Here is a 22,845-nt window from a genome sequence, read left to right as displayed (position 1 = left end):
CAAATGTTATGCATTCAACAAATATTTGCTGAGCAAATATTTCGACCTAAATACTAGAAATTTAGGTAAATATTGGGTATTTAGCAAACTCTCTTGTGGAAACGGTGTATAATTATTAATTAAGAGGCATTTTCAAGAAAATGTAGAAAACTGTCATTTAAACCTTATTGCCCCCTCATCTCCTAAAACCCTAATTCTTTTTTTTTTTTTAACCCTATCTAATTCTTTCCTATATTAAAATGTTTAAAGAACCCAACAGAGTTAATACACACAAATCCTGTACTCACTTCGGTATGTGATCATACCTTGCGCTTGGGACCAGTCCTAGGCTGTTTCCCAGGTTTTGTGCGAAAAACCAATTCTTGGACGTTTTCCTTGAACTGCTGCAGCAGGAGTGCCATAACAGGGGTGTCTTCACGTTCTGCAGCATTCACAGACATGAAGTAGTACTTATATGACAGCTGTGTGGGTTTATTAGGAACCTCCAACATCTCCACAACCTAAGAAGGCCCAAATCAGAAAAAAGACTCAGAGAAATAATTAATGAGTGTCAGATATTTTCCACCTTATAGCAAGTAGAGCTCAGAATTGTAAATCTACTGTAGATGGTCTTTCTTCTTTAAATGAGGATAAATCAATCTCATGATTCTAAACGAGAAAAGCATTCTCACTAAATATATATTCTGGTCTCTAAAAAAAATAGATCAGACTAACAAAAGCAAAAACCGCTATAAACTATAGCAAATGGGACATTTGAACTATTATAGCATTAAGTGTTCTGGACTTTCATACTTTAGCTTAAAACACTATATGCTTAAGTCCAGCAGGTCTGCTAGATTTTCTAGAATGGTTTCTGCTTTAAATTGCCATTTCCCTTAACCATTAAAATATCCTAGGGGGAGCCCAGCTGGACCAGTTGGTGGAGCAGGCAAGCAACTCTTTATCTCAGGGTTGTGAGTTCAAGCCCCACATTGGGTAGACATTACTCAAAAATAAAATCTTAAAAAAAAAAAAAACCTCCTAAGAATTCCAGTTATAGCAGAGAAAAATGACAATTAACTCTCAAAATTGGAAGCATATAAAAATAAACCCTGATAAATGTGGTCACTGTGAGGATAAGGATCTCATGACCAACAATAGTAAACACTGATAGAAGAGTACTATGTGCCAGGTACTGTCCTAAGTACGTGACACATGTTAACCTCTTCAGTCCTCTTAATGAATCTAGTAAAGAAGGATTACTTTCATTTTTCTGATGAAGAAACTGAGGCACAAAATATTTAGGTTACTTGCCCAAAGTCTCAAGAGCTGAGAAGTGATGGACTCATGCTTCAACCCCAGTTTGCCTCCAGAGACCTTGCTCTTAGTCACTACCCATTTGAAACAGCTTACCTTCAGCATCTACCTAAAATTTAAGAAAAGTCCCCTAAATACTCAAGGGGGAGAAATAAATGCCATTCGACCATTATTGCTCTGCCATATGCTTTCCGTCTCTCTTCCTGCCTCCCTTCTCTCCCTCATCCCCCACCTTCCTATGCACTCTCTTCCAGGAATTCTTAGGCTAGCACCTACTACCACAATGATACACCTGAGGAAATGGAAAAATTAAAAGGAAAATGGATGTTTCACCAGAGAAGATAAAGAGATGACCAAAAAAACACATGAAAAGATATTCAATATCATCAGACATTAGGGCAGCATAAAATAAGACTACAATAAAATACCACTATACCCCTATCAGAATGGCTAAAATTTATTTTTTTCAGAGATTTTTAAATTTTTAAGTAATCTCTACGCCCAATGTGGGGTTCAAACTCACCACCCCAAGATCGAGAGTTGCATGCTCCACCAACTCAGCCAGTCAGGTGCCCCCAGAATGGCTAAAATTTAAATATTATAGTACCAAGTGGTGACAAGAATGCAGAGCATCTAGAACTCTCTTTTATTGCCATCAGAAATGCAAAATGGCCCAGCCTCTTTGGAAAACCCTTTGGCAATTTTTTATAAAGCTAAACATACACTGACATTATAATCTAACCCAACAATCCCACTCCTACTTATCTAAAAGAAGTGAAAACCTATTCACACACACACACACACACACACACACACACACACGTATACACAAATGCTTACAGCTGCTTTATTCAGAATTGCCCCAAATTGGAAGTAACCCTGATGTCCTATCACCAGAGACTGGTTAAATAAACTGTGGTACATCCTTACCATGAATACTACTCCAATTAAAGGAATGAATTATAATATACATCACAATGTGGATGAAAATCAAAGGCGTCATGCTTGCTGAGTCAAAGAAACTAGACTGATGGGCAATGTGATATAATCAGAAACAGGTAGTCAGGGGTCATCAGCTGAGAGGGGGGGGAGCATCTGATTATAAAGCAACAGTATGAGGGCATTTTGGAGGTGACATCTGTTTTGTGTTCTGCTGAGAGGGAAATTACAATAGTGTAAGCATTTATTACAACTCAGATATAAAAAGTCTAAATTTTTCCCGTATAAATTATATCTTAATAAAGCTGACAGAAGTATAAGGGCAGACCAAGCCTTTCCACAGTAGTTTCTCCCACTTCTATGAATGTATCATCCCTAAGTGAGAAGTAAGAAGGATGAAGAGAAACATACTTTCAGTTTTGGTGTAAGCCATGTGAAACAAATTATTGCTCCACAATAAATCATTAATCATTGAAACTAACACCTGGTTTCTGATGATATTAAGTAAGGTCAGAAATAATAAAACCATTTACTCTGTGGCTAAGTATAAGGATCTTTGTGTGTTCAAAGGTTTGGTTATTATGTGTGTATTCTGAATATCATTTTATATGTACACCAGGCAGCTCACCAAGAATGGAAACAACAATCCTTTATCATGTATCAAATTTAGTTCCACAGCTGGGGTCTTAAAATTCAGGAAAAAAGTGAAATTCACATCAGTGACAAACTACTGCTCTACATAAATAATGCTAATTTAAGATATGTCAGGTTATGCAGGGTACCTTTTTTAAAGATGGTATCTTTTAAAAATATAGCTCAAAACCTTAAAAAACTTCACCTCCATTACCTGCAACCAACAATCTTAAGTTTTTCAAACATCTTAGATTCTTAGCCAAAAATATCTACTTGGTATACGTAGAAAATTCCTACAAGCAGGGAAATATATTTAGGGTGAGTTCATATTTCAAATTCTTGCAACTTTTAACCATTTAAAGATCTCAAAGAAACAAACTAGAAACCACCTAGAAAGAGTGAAAATAGAAGAAAGGATCTTACTGTGCCCTGAAAGGTATATGCAATCAAAATATCTATATATATGTGTGTGTGTGTGCCTTTAATCAATTAAGGAGAATATAAAGCTACTTCAGTTAGTCATATTTAAAAGGATGTATTATGCAAGTTAACATTAAATTAAAATCAAGAAAGTTTATCTGACACCAAAACATCTCCACACCATCACAGTAGTGCTTTCAAAGTTTTTCCTCCTATATAGAGGACATGCTTCATCGCAAGCAGAAACTAGGCCTCGCTACAGGAAAGATCCGAGGGTGAGGGATGAAGACATACCCTATATTCCCCAACCCTGCCTGATCACTGTATCATTTCTTAAACACATGATTTTCTTCTCTCCCTCATCCCTACCTCCTAGGTTAAGAATCACTAAAGTCAAATATCCAATAAAATATATTTGCAAATTAAATTAAGCAATAAATCACTTGAAATAGTAATAGAATCACTGAGCTTGATCACCCAAATCCCCCCCCCCCCCTTCTGCATACTTACAATGTAGTACTGTGGAAGACGGGTAAGTTTAATAAACAGCTTATTCTTAGAAAGATTTCCAATAGGATGGGTTGAGTAATTGGACAGCTGCAATGTTTCACTGCTTATTGTAGGCAGATGTTTTATAGATTGTTTGCAACGCTGTTGTCCAAGCCAAAACCTTAATTGAAAGGAGACAATTCACATCACAAAATCAGATTCTTCTGATTAACTGTGTGCAACTGATCTGTAAATCCATTACTGAAGACCACTAAAAGGTTACAATTAATCTGAAACTTAACTGAACAGTAAAAAGACGATAATGATGAATCATTTCTCAAGTTTTACATTGGTCAGTTAGTTGTAGTTTAAGGAGCTGAAACTGCTATGTGAATGATTCTGTTCAGTCATAATGTAGAATTAACTAATATTAAGGCTAGGACACTGTAGCAGTGTATTACAGAAGATGACAGATTTCCTATGGTTTATTAAGACAGCAGTAACTAATCTCAACATCTTTTAAAAAATATCTGGTGTTTATAAAACAAAATAGAATAATAAATAGGTATAAAGCTACCTAATTTTTCTAGTATCACTGGAGATATAGTTCCATTTGTTATACTGTGTATGTTTAAAGTGATAGTTCTATCTAGCAGGTGCCAGTAACTATTAATTATCTTCTTTCCCTCCTTTCAGTTAAGCCAACAGATTTCAGTTTGATGCTTTTTATAGTACTCCTCTCACTTCTTTTATTTGATTAGCTATCCTTGAGTCTAGACACTATGTGTGTGTGTGTGTGTGTGTGTGTGTGTGTGTGTGTGTGTAAAGTATGGAAAACATACTGTATTAGTCCGGTGCAGTAAAATCATGTCATAAAATGACTGGTTTACAAACTCTCACTGATTCACAATGAAATAACTACAGAAAATAAGAATACAAATTTATAAACTTTCCATAGCAATGTAACAATTATCACAACATCCAAGCTCATAATCAGTAGGCTGGCCCTGCTAAACAGAGTATGACTAGTTTGGGTGCTGTTGCTTTTGTGTAGTGAGCTGCATGTGGTACAAACTTTGTACTAATCACGTGCAGTAAAACCATGTCATAACATACGATGTTTTAAGGGAAGTTTGTCACAACTATTATCCAAAAATGGATAAAGTCTAGAAAGCACTTTTTTTCCCCAGTGAAAAACAACTTAAATTTAGCTGCAACTTCACAGGATCAATTGCTAGAACTGGCTATAAATGAAGAAATGAAGACAAATTTTGAAAATATGGTACTTCCTTCGTTTTAGATAAAAGCTAAAAATGACTATTCTGAACTTGCTAAAACTGCTTTCAAATATCTACTTCCAGTCCAATCAACATGTGAGACTTTGTGAGACTGATAACTCTATTAAGTATGCTTTTAAAAGAAAAACAGAAAAAGTTAACATATACGTTGTCTCCTGTAATTAGCATTATCCTTCCAATCTAGATTAAGTTACAATGAGCAAGAAACTCATTTGTCATGTTAAAAATTCTAAATACAAGACAACATTAATACAATATAAATCCTAAATATATACAAATGTGTTTAGATAAATTATAAATACAAGATACTCTTTTCAAAGCACATACGGCATTACCATTTTACTCTTGACTTTTTGTTTTGATTTCATGGAACAAAAAAATCTAAGCATTAAGAGTAATTTTCTGTATTAACTGCCCATGTACAGTTCCAATAAAAAACGTGTACAGATTTTTTAGTTTTATACTGTTTGCTCTGATTATGTTTACTGAGATAATTTTTTCTGTTGGTTCTTACAATTTAAAAAAATGGGACTTATATGTTACACATGTTTTTTCATCTTTTTTTGTAGAATGTTTTCATTGCACGTTTTAAGAAAAGTAATCACATGAATACTCATCATCAGTCATTAGAAAAATATAAATGAAAACAACAGTGTGATACCTCGTTATACTCACTAGGATGGCTATAGTCAAAAACCATAACAAATGTTGGCAAGGACTCAGGGAAATGGAAATCCTCAAATACTGCTGAGATGTGATTTTAAAATGGCACAGCTACTCTGGAAACTGGTTTGGCAGTTTCTTCAAAAAGTTAAACATAAATTTACTGTGTAACTCAGCAATTCCACTCCTAGTGGAATGAAAATTTAAGTCCACACATAAACTCACACATGAATATCAAGCAGCATTATTCAAAATAGCTGAAAAGTGAAACAACCCAGAGGTGCCTGGGTGGCTCAGTCAGTTAAGTGGTCAACTCTTGATTTTGGCTCAGGTCATGATCTCAGGTTGAGTCAGTCTCCTGCTCAGCGGGGAGTACCTTAAGATTCTCTCTCCCCTTCTGCCCCTCCCCCTGCTTATGTGCGTGCTCTCAAATAAATCTTAAAAAAAAAAAGGTGAAACAAGCCAAGTGTCCAACAATTTATGAATGGATAAGCAAAATGTGGTACATAGCCATATAATGGAGTATTATTCAGCCATAAAGAAATTAAGCGTTGATACCTGGTACAACACGGATGAACCTCAAAACATGGTTAAGTGAAAGAAGCTGGTCACAACAGACCACATGTCTTGATTCCATTTATATGAAATGCCCAGAAAAAAAGATCTTAAAAGAAAGTAGATTCATAATTGCCTGGGGCTGAGGCTGGGAATGGGGTTAACTGTAAATGAACACCTTTTTGAAGTGATGAAAATGTTCCAAATGCCTGAAAACTGGATTGTGGTTATGGCTGCAAAACTCAGTAAATTTACAAGTCATTGAATCATACACTTAAAATGGGTAATTTTATGGTACAGAAATTATACTTCAATAAAATTATTTCAAAAACATTAATGTCCCATGAAAGCTTAGGAATAAACTGGTCGTCCACCAAAGATCATCTGAGAAGCACTACTGTAAGTGATAACGAAGGGATCTTTTTTAGAAATTATGTGTTTAAGTACAGAGACATATTTGATAAGTTTAAGGCTTTGGAGACTTAGCCTTCTGGTTTTAGCTTATATTTCTGCTAGCTGGACTGCCAGATATCCTCAAATTATGCAAGATGTGAGTTACTAAGCATTTAAGTATTTAAACCTTATTTGTTTAGCCAAATACACAAAAAAATGCTAAATCGCTAAAAATTCTGGAATGTATTACCCAGAATGATTACCATTTTTTAAAAATTTTATTTATTTATTCATGAGAGAGAGAGAGAGAGAGAGGCAGAGACACAGGCAGAGAGAGAAGCAGGTTCCATGCAGGGAGCCCAATATGGGACTCATGTGGGACTCGATTCCAAGACCCCAGGGATCACGCCCTGGGCCGAAGGAAGACGCTCAACCACTGAGCCACCCAGGCGTCCCTGATTATCATTTTTCATATACAGTTGAACTAAGCAGCTGTTCAAAAGGAGGCTCACAAAACATTATCTATCTACTGGCATTAAAAATCATGTCTTGTTAATGAAAACATTACTTGATTATAGTAGATTCTTCAAATATTTACACAACTCAAACTGGCAAAAGGAGAAGGGATAGGGTAGATCACAAAATCAACAGATCTCTGTGAACAGTCTAACCCTCCCAGTTCTCTATTTGCCAGTTTGGGTTTTGATCTCTGAAATTTATTTTTATCCCTTGGAATTTTGTTTTATTAATTTTAAAAGAGACTTTGTTTGCCATAATGGTACCTCTGTGTACCATGATAGTAATGAAACCTCACAGAATTATCTCTAGCTCCGTTTTCAATGTTTTTTAGTTTAACAGTATGAAGCATTCAAAAGATTCTGAGATGGTATTGAATGACAGCATTCGAGAAGCAGAAATAACTATTTTGGAAGTGTCAGCTGGTAGATTCATACCATGGAGATTATCATGGGTAAGAACAAGTAAGACTATCGCAGAGAATATCAAATTCAATAAAATTCATCGTTTGAGTGATATGTACAGTGCTTTTATAGCAGGAAATATGGCAAGGAATGAAGAGTGGAGTCTCATGCCCTTCATACCTATATTTGTTCTAGAGGGGAACTGGATACAAAACACTGCCACCTTGGCTCTATTCCAAAAGAATTTTGATTCCAAATACCAGAAGGTGCTCAAGTTTCATGTCATAAACATTAAGGACAGTAAGTGACCAAGAGTAATGATGGAGAAGAAAATATATCATGTCAAAATAACATTCCATTTTTAGTCTTGAGCTAAATAAATAAGCTTACTTCAGTTGTTGAATCCAAGGAATAATTCGTTTCATATCATCATTCACAGACTTCTCCATGTCATCCAGCGTGGCCTGGTCTATAGAATATAGCACTTCATTAATTCGTTGCTTACACAAGGCACAAAATATGGAGGCCAAAACTTAAATGAGAATTACTGTTTTATGCAGAAAGTAGTGTCATTTTTAAGTCAGAGAAAACCTCAATTAAATGTATCACTAGGCAGAAATCAACCTAATTTGTTTAGCCTCTTTAACACTTAGAGAGTTATAGTTAAGACAACTAATTAATAGCAAAAGCAGACTAGTGGGAAGAACAAGTAACAAATATATGAATTCTTTGCCTACATTTTAATTCCCAAAACTCTTGGTATAGTTAATTATTTTTCACTTACATATATTTCAAACTCCTTGGATTACTAAACTTAGAACCTTAAAAATGCAAAAACTATAAAACTCCATTAAAATGTTTATTCATTAAACAAATGATTTCTGGCATAAGTAAGAGCTGTTGGCTTAAGTTAAGCTTGCTAAACATCACTTATTAGACTTTTTAATGACTAAAAAAATGCTGTAATAGCATGCTACACAAAAAACAATATAAAATGATTTCAACTAAAGAAAAAAGTATAGAGAAAATTAGAACAGCATGACTATGGATTAAACTGTGACCTCCAAAATTTGTATGTTGAAGCCCTAAACTCCTAATGTGATGGTATTTAGAGGTGGGGTCTTTGGGAGATAATAAGGTTAAGACAAAGTCATGAGGGTGGGACTGAGGTCATGTGGTTATTGGTGTTCTTATAAGAGGCACCAGAGAGCTTGCTCTCTCTCCTTTTTGCCATGTGATGACGGAGAGAAAGCCTAGCCTCCAAGTCAGGAACAGAGCCCTCACCATAACTCAACCATGCCGGCAACCTGATCTTGACTTCCAAACTCCAAAATTGTGATAAAATAAATTTCTATGGTTTTGGCAACCCTCCCTGTGGTTCTTTGTTATGGCAGCCTGAGTGGAGCCAAGTACATACCCTCTAAAACAAGCAAGACTGCCAACAGGTAACCAATTTTTGTTTCTCTCATTTTTATATGTTCATCTTCCTTATTTATGAGTGCGTATTGTGTAATTAGTCAAGAAAACAGTTAAATACAAAAAGTTTTGAAGAACATTTGCCTTGTGCTTTGGAACCATAATTAAAGGTAATTCCCAAGTGTGCCACTTATCATTTAGCCATCATAAATGCAAAGAGATTCAAAGTAATGAGGGCAAACTTCCATAAACAATTCATTGAAAAGTTTATCCTTAGAGCTATACAGTATAACCAGAAAACCTTCTATTTCATCAATCTGGCTTATATTAATTTCAAACAGTAAATGTACTAATATGTGCAAGAACACTGTTCTATTAGCAAAGCAAAACCACCACGTTCCAAGTGATTCATCATTTCAAAACACCAACTTGGTAACAGAACTTGTTAGAAATCCAACGTTAATGTCTACTGTGTTTAGACCAAGAAAAAACCTCCTGTTCTCCAGGATTCTGTACCCCAAGTCATCTTTTATATGTTTACACGGTCAAAAACCTGTTCGGCAGTCATGAGTGACATCAGAATCCCCTATAGTCATTTCCATGTCACCCAACTACTAGTGGCAGTATTGTTAATCTAAAAAACACCAGCCATTAATCTTATTATACTTTTACATAAGAGAAACATGAATGAACTTCATATTGGGAAGTTTAATTTTATACAAGAAAATCCAAAGTAGGCTTAAAATTGGCCCCAAGGAACAGACGTCAGCTAGAGTTCTTCCTTTCACATCTACTTTCTGTACTACTGATACCACCCCCTCCAATACCTAATGGCAGAAACACTTTAGTGTACTTTTGTTAAAATGTTTTTCCTTATGCTAAGTGACTATATCATTAAGTAACTTACCAAGTCCGTAAAGCATCAATTGAAACATTCCAGAATGCAAGTCTACGAAAATGTGTAGACACTCAGAATTACCGCAGGGCTCCAAAATGGGAACAACAAGAGCCGGAAGCGCAGTCTCTATGGAAGCTGAATGGTTAAGAATAAAAGATTATATTTCTATCTGAATGTTTTCCAGAAAAAATTATTTCTCAATGAGTAGAAACAAATGATCAAACAATCCTATATGTCAGAGGAAAAATATGGCTTTGCAAAATTGGAATAGTACTATTATGTCAATGTAGTAGCTCAAAAGGAAGAATGTATTCCTCGAGGAGACTTGAAACAAACATACCCCTCTCAAATACTACAGCAAAAAAAATCCCGAGTCTTTTAAAAAAGGTTAAAAGAGGGATGGCTGGGTAGCTCAGTGGTTGGGCATTTGCCTTTGGCTCAGGGCATGATCCTGGAGTCCCGGGATCCAGTCCTGCATCGGGCTCCCTGCGTGAAGCCTGCTTCTCCCTTTGCCTGAGTCTCTCTGCCTCTCTCTCTGTATCTTTCATGAATAAATAAAATCTTAAAAAAAAAAAAAAAAAGATTAGAAGAGCTCGTGAAAACAAACTTCAGCAGTGAGCTGAGTTCTAGTTTACCTTCATTCAGTAATTACTAGTAAATTAGTTTTTAAGAATTTTCATTTTGATATAGTGGGAAGAAAATTGTTTGGTAAATAGAATAAATCTCATCTATAGCCTCAATATTTTCAATGCCATTCTTCATAAGCAGAGGTTTTCTGGCAATTAGGGCTCATGTGTTAAATTAAAACACACACACACACACACACACACACTTGAAAACCACTAAACATCGCTTATTTAGGAAAAAAATGTTTTCCAGTTATTTATATAACCTTATTTTCAAGTCACAGATGAAATAAAAGCAAGCAATTGTTAAATACCAATTCCCAAAGCTGCCAGTATACTTCTTCTAGAGGTTCATAGTATTTCCACCAGGCCCAATTAACTCTTCCCTTAATCCTACAAACTGGGGTAACAAAACTGAGTAAAGGAGCAAAGTACTGAAAGCACAGCCTGTGCTGATCAGATTGAGGAGTTATAAAAGGAATATGCTCTTCTAGTTACCACGTTCCTCTAACGCTATGGCACAGAAGAAAAGGCTGGCAGTGAGGAGAGTGGTAATGTAGGCCCAGCCTTTCACCAGGTGTGACTTCTCTGTGCTACTCTGTTAAACAAGAATAATAACATCTTCCTGTCCATGCCATGGATCCTTAGGAGGAAGAAATGACAAGTTTGTAAAGGTGCTTTAAAAAGCAAAGTGCTCAACAACGTGCATTTCCTATAGTCCTTTATGAATCAAAGAAACAAACCAAAACCTCTTATTAGGAATTTGCACAATAATTAAAATGGGTGAAGTTACCATTAGTGCTATCTATACAAAGAAATTATCAAACAAGTTAATAAAGCCAAAAAATAGGAGACATATTTAATCAGATGAAAACAAACTGCTTTCAAGTAGATTACTACATATTTGCAAAGAGATGTTTAACATACACAGCCAGCAGAACTATCACCTAAAACAAACACAGAAGAACAAAAAGGTACAAACAGAAATTTCTTTTACGGTATTTTATAATTCAGAGCAGTGTGACAAATTAGTTCAAATTATGTTTTGCTGAATTTACTATGTTAATAAACAGTGCTTACAGATTTGAAGCAAAATTACTGATTTTTAACACAACTTTAACTATTTTAATTCTTAATGGAGTAGGAACATATTCTTTAAAGCAAAATCATTTTTTTAAATTTAAATTCAATTAATTAACATACAGTGTATTATTAGTTTCAGAGGTAGAGTTCGGTGATTCATCAGTCTTGTAACACCCACACCCAGAGTTCATTATGTCACATGCCCTCCTTGATGCCCATCATTCAGTTACCCTGCCCCTCCCCATCCACCTCCCCTCCAGTAACCCTCAGTTTGGTTTCTGTGATTAAGAGTCTCTTATGGTCTGTCTCCCTCTCTGATTTCATTTTGTTTAATTTTTCCCTTCCTTCCCTTATGATCCTCTGTTTTGTTTCTTAAATTCCATGCATGAGATCATAGGATAATTGTCTTTCTCTAGCAAAGTCATTTTTAAAGTGTAGCAATGGTGTAAAACTAATTCTGACAATTGGGATAACGATTATAATTTCAATGTAATGATAAAAATTGAATATTTTTGAAAAGACAGGGCATCAGAGAAGAATCTAGAAAGCACAGTCAAAAGGTAAAAAACACTTTTATGTGTATCCCTAATAATGGCCAATGTCCTTATTTTCTTTACAGAAAATAAAATATTAAAAAAAAAAAAAAAAAGGGGGATCCCTGGGTGGCGCAGTGGTTTGGCGCCTGCCTTTGGCCCAGGGCGCGATCCTGGAGACCCGGGATCAAATCCCACGTCGGGCTCCCGGTGCATGGAGCCTGCTTCTCCCTCTGCCTGTGTCTCTGCCTCTCTCTCTCTCTCTCTGTGACTATCATAAATAAATTTAAAAAAATTAAAAAATATATATATATAAGGCCCTAAGCATTTAAAGGCAACTGGTTTGAAGGTATCTAAAAAGAGCAAAATTTACAAATAAAATATAGAAAGGGAATTAAAGGCTGTGCAAGATGACAGGATAGTACACCACTTTTTCCTGCAGCAGGAATATAGAAATCTTCTATTTATTGAGGACCAGATGAGGAATGGACAAGTACAGAGTAATATAAAATGTGAAGACTAAAGAGAGGCAATTAAGCCCAATTAGGAAGAGCTGCATGTGGTTCACAGCTTCCAAACTGCCCTAGATACCCTGATTCTCCACAACACAAGGGAGACTCCCCTGGCTTTCAAGAGACAGGAATGCTGCAAATGGGCCAACTGGCAAGTGACATTAAGTGCCTTGCACTGCCTTTTTTGACCTTCTCTCTGAAGTTCTGCCTACTCTCTGGAGATGTTCCCATTCCCACGAAATCACACACTGCCATCTAGCCTGACCAAAACCTGCTGTCTGTACATCCCCCCAGCCCTCCCTTGAAATGCTCCCTTGTCCAAGCTACTCATTTCCCTGGCTTATACCAGTGAGGAGTGGGAAGAAAAGCCATGTGATTTAAGGGTGATTGCACTAAAGGATTCCACGAATAGCCCTTTGTCCTAGTAAAGGATCTGACTAAAGCATGCTTTCCCATCACAAAAGGGATCAGGTAAGACTACAGGAAATATATAAATGCATGAACAGGAATTTAAAAACAAGTTTAAGCATATGTCATAAAATGGTGGACCAGTAGGCCCTCTCCTACAGCAAGTCCTCATTTCCAGAACTGTTCTGATTAAAGCAGGTCTGAGGGGCCCAACCCCACATGCAAGTACCTATCTCTCCTCCAAAACACAGTACAGTCTCCAAAGCACCCTTCTCTCACACCCAGAACTCTACAGACACCTGGAACATGAAAACCACTGCTGGAGCACACACTCCCACTAGAGTTAGAGATCTAGGAAAAGCCTGGACTAAACATCTTTGAGTTACAGATGAGAATGGTACCCCAAAAATACTACTGTTCAAGAGCATGCACCTCAACTCAGACCTTCTGGCTGCCCAACCAGTGAAATCTCTACAAAATGGCACTGATGAAAAAATCTTTCTGACTTGTTGCATATTAACAAGACGCAAAACTATTCTTCTATAAAAACTTGGTTAGTCTATTTTTCAAATTAATTTAAATATCCCCTGGGCAATCATACTAAGCTTTTTACTTACTACAACTAAGAGTTGTTTACGGATGATATTGAAGTAAACCAGAGTTGGTACGCCGGGGTGGCTCAGCAGTTGAACTTCTTTCCGCCTTTGGCCCAGGGCGTGATCCTGGTACCCAGGATCAAGTCCCACATTGGGATCCTTGTAGGGAGCCTGCTTCTCCCCCAGCCTTTATCTCTGCCTGTCTCTCTCTCTCTCTCTGTCATGAATAAATAAAATCTTAAAAAAAAAGTAAACAAGCTTGTCAAAAGATCATAAACCTTGATTTTCTGCAATCCCAACAAGTGAATTTTAGAATTTTACTATTTTGAAAAGTTAGAAATAAAAAAAATTAAGATTGCAAAAATCCTTAAAAATCTTCTTTACAAGGGAGCCAAGATAATTAGATGGGAAAATTGTTTTTTTCAAATGTTACTAGAATTGTACACCCTCAAACAAAAGAACACAGCTGGACCCCCTACTTCACACCACATACAAACATTAACTCAAAATGTAATCTAAATGTAAGACTAAAAACTATGAAATAGAAGATAGATGACAAGATGTTCAAGAATCATTAGGCAGAGATGCAAGTCAAAACCATAGCGAGGTACCAGTTCACACCCACGAGGATGGCTAGAAACCAAAAGACTGTAACTGGTGTTGGTAAAGTGTGCGAAGAAACTGGAAACCTCATACACTACTGGTGATGGGATATAAGGTGGTGTTAAACGTGTAAAAAGGTAAAACAGAGTTACCATGTGACCCAGCCCTTCCACTACTAGGTACATACAAGAGAAATGAAAACAGGTCCACACAAAATCCTGTATAAGCATGGTCACAGCAGCGTTATTCATCATAGGAAAAGAAAAAGGAAGTGCAGTGGGAAACAAAGGCAGAAAGAAATGTAAATAAAATCAAAAGTCCTTATCACCTGCAGCCCACTAACGAATACTTGAGGAGGCAGAGTAGAACATTCCTCCAGGAAGCTCCCAACTGTCTTAATGTTAATGCCTTGCTAGGGGGGAAAACAACCTTGGTTTGACAAAGGCAAGGCCTTAGGTTTCCGGAGTCTTTTTTGCATATGAAAGTCCTTTTGAAACTTCCCTCACCTTTACTTCCTCCAACCCCAAAGTATACCATAAATAACTCCTCACAATCCTGGGGCAGCAGCTCCTTCTGCCCACGGGTCCTGTCCCCATCCTTTAATAAAAATCACCACTTTGCACCAAAGACATCTCAAGAATTCTTTCTTGGCTGATGGCTCTGGACCCCACCAAACACATCAACATCCAAAAACTACATCAGATGCGACCTCCTCACTGATGAATGGAGAAGCAAAATGTGGTGTATCTGTACAATGGATTATTTGACAACAAAAATTAAGTACCAAAGCATGCTTTAACATGCACAAACCTTAAAAAGGCTATGCTAACAATATGCAGAAGAGCAAACATTATATAATTTTATTTATGTGAGATGTCCAGAATAGGCAATGCTACAGTGGTAGAAAGTGGACTAGTCGTTGCCAGGGGCTGAGGGGAGGGATGAATGGGGGAGTGGCTGCTAATGCATACAGAGGTTTTTTTAGAAATGATTAAAATGTTCTAAAATTAGATTGTGGAGCTAGTTGTACAACTCTGAGTATGTTAGAAACCACTGAACAAGTGAATGTATGTGAATTTTATCTCAAAACTACTATAAAAAAAAGAACAAAATGGGGGGGGGCGGTTATGCATGCTTTCTAACCCCAATGAAAGTTTTGATTATACTTTCCAATCACAAAGAAATCTTAAGGCCAGTATTTAACATCCTTGTTTGAGGGATTAAAAGGGAGGAGAGGATGAGGACTTACACTGCAACTTATAATTAAATTAAAATCACTAAAACCTGATAAATCATTAAGCCCTGATGGGGCTAGTGGACATGCCCCCCTCAAAATAGATTTAACCACTGCATACATCAGATGTCTATCATACTCTTTATTTTTTTAAGGCCTATATTTGCATTTTTGTGAAGTTAAGCTGCCCTTCCCTTTAATCTTTAGTTTGGCTCAGACTTTCTTCTGCACTTTTGTCTCTTTTGCTTTCTTTGAATGACTACTGTATTCTAAATACAAATTTATTTTCCTGATGGTCTTTCCTTCAGGCAGTATTTCTACTTAATTCATCAAAGTGGTACCAAAGAAATTGCTTAAGTAGAATGGACTGAGTTGGGCTCTGTGAGGATGAAAGTCAGTACCTTTGCTACTAGAGCTATTAAAGACATGATATTTTTATGGCACTTTCCCTATATCAGCTCACTTAATTGAAGACTGTTCACTGTGGGCATGAGGTGATCACAACCAAAAACAACTGGGGTAGGGATAGTGCCTATGGTCATTATGATACTGTGAAACTATTTCTAGAATGAGAGCACTGGTTCTCTAAATGATTGTCCCCAAAGCTCTAAACTTAGAAGATTTTTCACTACGTGTATGTATCTGTATTTCTTACCTGAATCTTGCTGATGTATTAACAATTCAAGAAAAAAATCTTTAAAAAGACCAGGGATAAAATCTGTTTCACTCAAAGAGATGCGTATTTTATAAATAACTTAAGTATCTGCAAAGCTGCCTTATTCTTAGAAGACATAAAAGAAGTAAGATTCATAATAAGATGTTAAAATAATTTCCACTTCAATTGGAAAAAAGCTTTCAGGAGGTTCAATATGTATATGTTTCAAAAATATAGCCAAGTTAAATAAGAAAGAAGAAAATAAGAGAAAAATTAGGGCAAGCTTGATAGATCACTAAAGTTAAAATGCAGAAATGCCCAACCGCCACAACAAAACCAGGGAAAAAAAGTATTAAGACGTTTCGTAAAATAAAAGTGGATAGTAACATAAACAAAAAAGAAGAAATGCCAATTTTAAAAGAACCTACAGTTTTCGTTGGCATTGAAGCCTCGCAGAATGGCCTTCAGCTCCTGGAGCTTCTGATGAGCTCGTGCATGGACGCTGTCTATCAGGAGCTTTTCTATTGATAAGTGGTCAATCTGCATAAACAACAACAGAATCATATGTGCAATTTAAACATATTTACTTTAAAAGCCTAAGAGTACATTATTGTGCTTTAAGATAGTTCCTTTTAGAATCACACTGACTGTTAACCAGTAAAAGCAAGCAAGCTTAAAAAGATAAAAGTATATGGTACTGGTAGCTTCAAGACTTCAGCTAACATTCTGGCAAGTGTACACCAGGATAGTATGTATTGGTTATCAGTGATTAAGTGGCAGACCTTCAGAATAAAATGGTGATCTGTCCTAAGTTAAAAAATTTGAAAGAACATTAAAAAAATTATGTATAACATCAGTAATAAAAAAATGCAAATATATAACATTTGTTTATAACAAGTTTCATAAAGGGTTTAAGGAGCAACTTGGTATTTTAAAGAATTTCTGCTAAAAGTTTAAATATAAATAGTAAGTTACATATATTCATTTAATCAAAATAATATTAAGATACACTTAATCTCTTACCTTCATGGCTCTTTCTACTAATTTGGAATCAGAAGCTGGCAAAGGAGGATCATGAAAAATCTGTAAAGGCTTAGAGACATCATTTTCATCGATTTTAATTGTAACTTTGTGAACAGATGCCGTCCCTGTTTTTCTCCCAAGAACCTGTTGACTGAGAGAAAAGAAGAAATATTTTCATTTTTTACAGATTTATATATTTACTTATTTGAGAGAGAGAGAGAGAGAACACGCATGCACAGCAAAAGAACAGAGGGAGAGGGAGAGTGAACCCCAAGCTGAATCCACATTGAGGGTGGAGCCAGACACAGGGCTCAATTTCATGACCCTGAGATCATGACCTGAGCCCAAATCAAGAGTCAGATGCTCAACTGACTGCTTACCCAGGCACCACAAGAAAAAAAAGAAACATTAATATAATTTTTTTCCAACACGGCCTATTAACTTTTGGAATAAAACAGAAAAAATATTGTGTACCTTAGCCAGAGTCTAGAACATGACAGGCCCTCAATGTTTGTGGAGGGAATAAATTAATAATGAGAAGACTGCTATTCATAATTGAACAGAATATTTATGTCCTTAAAAAAAAAAGACAAAATTTAAAAACACGCGCACGCGCGCGCGCACGCACACACACACACACACACACACACACACACACACACAAAATCCCAGGGGGATGCCTGGGTGGCTCAGTGGTTGAGTGCCTGCCTTCAGCCCAGGGCGTAATCCTGGAGTCCAAGGATCGAGTCCTACATCAGGCTTCCTGCGTGGAGCCTGCTTCTCCCTCTGCCTATGTCTGCTTCTGTGTGTGTGTGTGTGTGTGTGTGTGTGTGTGTGTGTGTGTTTTTCTCATGAATAATTAAATAAAATCTTAAAAAAAAAAAATCCCAAAACAAAACCACCTGTGTTCTAAGTGGCGTCTATTAATCTCTGATTTCTTTACAGAAAATGAGTGTCAGGCAAAGTTCAAACAGGGAATCAAGAACTGGAAACAGCCTGATACTAATTTTCCCCAAAAAAGACTTTAAAGGGCACAATTCAAAATGTAAAACTGTGATAAGCATATTTTAAAAACATATCCAGGGGCAGCCCCGGTGGTGCAGCAGCTAGTGCTGCCTGCAGCCCATGGCGTGACCCTGGAGACCCTGGATCGAGTCCCACGTCAGGCTCCCTGCATGGAGCCTGCTTCTCCCTCTGCCTGTGTCTCTGCCTCTGTCTCTCACTCTGTATCTCTCATGAGTAAATAAAACAAAATCTTTAAAAAAAAATAAAAAATAAAAAATAAAAAATAAAAAATAAAATAAAAACATATCCAACAATCTCAATGGTCTTTCAGCCATCTGGTATGAGCTCAGAGTAATTTAACATTTTAAGAATAGCAAGTCTTAGTACAAAGAGAGATCTATGTATTTAAAACATGCCATGCTCTAAGAAAGGGGTCAATTATAGATGTTCTATGTGGTATATATGATACCAGTGACCTTACTATATAAAATCATGTTGCTAGAGGTACACAGCTATTGGTTTATAGTAAATCAGAAGCATGAGAGAAAAAAACAAAGAGTATTAACAGTCACAGCATGAACTAACCAGAATCAACTTCACTTACTTCCAAACTGAGAGGGAGAGGCACTTTCCAGCATGGTACCTTTCCACCTGCACAAGGTCTCCCCACCGCTCTCGTATTAACATTAGAGTTTGGGAATGTAGCACTTCTAACTGAAGCGATAAGCAGAAAGAATCTGATGGGTCTCGTTAAGCAGATTTAATAAATCACTACAACAGCCAAGAAGTACAAGCAAAACTTCATTTAACAAAAGTTTCCCCAAAACCTGGGTATGAAAGAAATATCTGGAATTATATTTCTCCAATGACATATACTTAAAAAGTGTTATAATTTCTGGCACAATCTTAGAAAGAAGCTTCATATTTAATTCTGAACAAATATAAACAAACTATAAGGTCCAAGTTGCCTGCTAATTGATCACAGTTTAGAAATTATGAGTAGACCAAATAGCACTATTTTTTTCCTCCAGATAGTACTATTTCTAATTCATTTTTGCTTTTACCTGCAAAGTGAAGAGTAAAATGTACAATTTGGTTTATTACAGATGTATAATTATTCTTCACACTGATCAATTCCCAGCCCTGTTTCTACCCCCATAAAGGAAGGTGGGGAGGCAGGGGAAGAGTTTAGTCTGCTACAGTTCAGGATGGGGGGAAGGCAATGGAAATGTGGGGAGGAGAGGGACATACAAACTCCTTACAAATATATGTCTCAAATTTCAAAAGGATACGTAGGCAGTTGTACATGTCCTGAAGAGGTTTTTCATCAGCAAAGAGTCTAGACTGCACCAGCTGATGGATAAAGTTGATTTGCATACTATGAACCAAGGCTCGCCCATCTTCCATTGGCAGGAGAAAAGAAGGTGGTTAATCAGAAAAAAACTGTACAGATCATGTCACAGTACCATCTAAGGAAGAGTATACTAACAATAAAAAAAAAAAAAGAACTTAATTTATCTATGAAAACCAGAGAACATTATACTTGAGAAACACTAAAGCCTCTACAGATTAGTAGGTAGGTATGATTACCATAACATGTGCTTCAAATTACAGGATAAATTGCTAAACATTTATTATTCTGTAAGAATGTTCCAATAATATAAAAACAAACATTTGAATTTTTATGATTTAAATCAGTATTTGTGATTTACCTCCTGTTTCCTTGTCCTCAACTAGAATTTCTAGCTTGAGAAGACGCCATGGAACATCTGGATCATCTCCCATAACGGTTAAGGTGGCTTCAAACTCTCCTTCAACTCGAAACTTCACCCGGCCATTTGCTTTTAAAAGAAGAAGACAATGACTACCATGCTAGAAAATAAGCAGCTTCTTGCTAACCTAGAAAGCTTAGTCTTGCTTAAAAGAAATTTTAAATAGCTTGAAAGTTCTTTCATAAATGTCCAAGAATTCAGTAGTTCCTGCATAAGCAATAGCCAAAGGCAGTTAACACTTCTAACATCAACTGATAATTTTCTCTTGAGGCCTAACTCTGGAGCTTCCTCTCTCTCCTCCAGCCCTAGGTGATACCTTTGCTCCCAGCTTCACATACCAGCATTTTATCTCCAGGTACTAAAATTTTATCCCTAGGTACTAAAGAGAAATGATCGGATTGACAAGTCACATATTTGAACACCACCTGAACTGCAGGCCAAAACATCAAAATGAAACCCCCCAAAAATTGTTTTAAAAAAAATTCTAACAAAAGTTAATTCTTTAAAAAACATAATAAACTTCAGGTACATACCAACTGTAAGATTTGCTAACTGAGGGGGAAGATCTGTGGTCACAAGCCGATGTCTAAGAATCTGATTGAGTTGGTGAAGTGTGGCTTGTTTCTCAATCTTGGTAATTGGGTCTGGAGGAATAATTTTATCCTACAAAAAAAATTAAGTGATAAAATAATGTACAAAAAGACACAATCTTTACCTATGCCTATCTTAACGTAATATTTTCATACTTTGTCCAAGAGAATCAACACTCATTTTCTATATCCAATAATAGTGACATGACCATTACTATCATGCATCAGTTCCAATGATTCCACCAGTACCCAGCTAAGACAGTAATGCATATGATCTTCATGCTCTATTTAACCAAGTTCATGTCACTAGGTAACTTCTACCACTTCTTAAAAATATAAAATGCAATAGCACCGAGTCAGTAAACAACTACCACAATAATAGTTAAATACAAAACAAAACCTTTCAAAAAGCAAGCATCATTCAGTATTTTTACATCTGAAATAGACATAAATTAATTTGCACATGTTTAACTTCACATACACGAAGATTCATCCATTTTGATAGTTACTCAATTTGGCCTCAATTTTAGTTATAGAGAAAAAAAAGTCAATTACATGAAATAGCTGTTTTAAAAATACAGAATAGTCATTTTTTGGGCTCCTTAATAACACAGTAGACTCCATTGCCAAAGTCTTCAACTTTTGAGAAAGGGAGTGGTAAGCAATGCACTTACCCTAATGCAGGTGGGCAGTCGTGGGTAAGACCCAGTAGTCAGTACATCAATGGCATACGGGATGGCAAAACTAGGCAGGCGTGCATGGACTAGGGCATCTCTAGCTAATGAGGCCAGGCGATCAGCAGTATCCACAAACAGAATGGCTTGCTGATCTAAAAAGCTTGAAATCATCTTTAAAGCAAAGGGTAAATGTATTAAGTTTTATTGAGAATGGGCTGCTTTCCACTTAAAAATATCATTTATTCATTCCAAAGTAAACTTTGAGGGCCTTAATACAGTTTTTCACATTTTGAAACATTTCTTCAAGAAATTTCCCAGTAATGTGAAGAAATATTTAATGCATTTGTATTTGACATTAAAAACAATAACCTTCTATCACTTAAAGTAAAAGGTTTTCCAATTTATTTCTCCATCCCGAACACTGCATATACATATCAGAAGTTAGGAAAAATGAATAAAATAAAATGCTTCTTACTCTCATAGATTTCTAGAGTTGGCTGTTAAAGTAGTTAAAAGCATGGACTCCTGGACCCGGACTGCCTTGGTCTCAATTTTAACTCTAAACTTGCTAACCCTATATAAACTAGGCAAGTCACTTAACCTCTCTGGGCCTCAGTTTTTTCAACTGTGAAATGGAGATAATGATTTCCAACCTCAGTAAGGTTGTTCTAAAGATTAAGCGTTAACGCATATAGGGAGCACTTGGGTGGTTCAGTCTTAAAGTGTCTAACTCTTGGTTTTGGCTCTGGTCATGATCTTCTAAGACGTGGGAATGAGTCCCACATTGGGATCTGCACTCAGTGGGGAGTCTGCTTGAGATTCTCTCCCTCTGCCCCTCCCCCTACTCTGTGCTCTTGCACTCCAATAAATAAATCTTTTTTTAAAAAAGTTAATGCACAAAGAACCTTCAGAACAGTGCCCAGAACACATAAAATACTCCATAAATGCTGCCTGTTATATGAAATCTAGGCCAGTTTCATACCCCAAACAGAAATCCTTTCCATCGGTTCTCTATTGAATGCATTTCATAAGAGTACTTGAACTACCTGAGCTCATCACAGAGCTGAAAACAACTTTTTTGAAACTTCTATCTTCTATTCTGGAGCAGTAATGTGTCTTACGTCCTTCACACAGGAGAAGCCCACCCTATATTCAAGCTAAACATTCCAAGTCACTTCATTTAGTCTACATCTCCTAATTTCTGACTCACCACCCTTTTTATGCAGCCTTGAAAATGCTACAATTTATCAGTGGCTAACTTAGAACATGGTATCCAGAATTAATAACATATCACACTCACAATTAATACCTGAATACAATGCCCTACATTTTCTCAGTATTTCCATATTTATTTTTATTATCTGATCTTCACAACTCTAGGAAATAGATAAAACCAGATAATTACCATCACCTTAGCGATAAGAAAATTGAGATTTAAGACACCTGCCCAAAGAAAGACAGCCAACAATCAGAGAAACTGGAACCAAAAAAATGTTTCTTCTCCTAGACTGCCCAGAAGCACTACCTTGCATGACTACTAAAATGGATTTCTTTATCAATGCCACCAATATTAACTTCTTATTAGCAACTATGACAGTGCTAACACAC

At 36.4% G+C, this 22,845-nt stretch overlaps 1 protein-coding gene across 4 annotated transcripts in view; it reads right to left on the bottom strand.

The window, feature by feature from the left end:
• MED14 (mediator complex subunit 14) overlaps nt 1-22,845 on the bottom strand; it is a 66,261-nt gene that overhangs the window by 31,139 nt on the left and 12,277 nt on the right. For all 4 annotated transcript variants that reach the window (XM_077888374.1, XM_077888372.1, XM_077888371.1 and 1 more), the window contains exons 4-14: nt 21,235-21,408; nt 20,504-20,633; nt 19,911-20,039; nt 19,491-19,598; nt 18,803-18,935; nt 17,194-17,344; nt 16,599-16,710; nt 9,930-10,055; nt 7,997-8,075; nt 3,799-3,958; nt 306-500 (exon numbers count right to left, since the gene is read on the bottom strand). In XM_077888374.1, the coding sequence (XP_077744500.1) occupies nt 306-500; nt 3,799-3,958; nt 7,997-8,075; nt 9,930-10,055; nt 16,599-16,710; nt 17,194-17,344; nt 18,803-18,935; nt 19,491-19,598; nt 19,911-20,039; nt 20,504-20,633; nt 21,235-21,408 (1,497 nt within the window). The remainder of the gene's footprint in view (nt 1-305; nt 501-3,798; nt 3,959-7,996; nt 8,076-9,929; nt 10,056-16,598; nt 16,711-17,193; nt 17,345-18,802; nt 18,936-19,490; nt 19,599-19,910; nt 20,040-20,503; nt 20,634-21,234; nt 21,409-22,845) is intronic.

The sequence above is a fragment of the Canis aureus genome, chromosome X (assembly GCF_053574225.1).
Source record: "Canis aureus isolate CA01 chromosome X, VMU_Caureus_v.1.0, whole genome shotgun sequence".
Lineage (NCBI taxonomy): Eukaryota > Metazoa > Chordata > Mammalia > Carnivora > Canidae > Canis > Canis aureus.
This window is presented reverse-complemented; position numbering and strand designations above follow the sequence as displayed.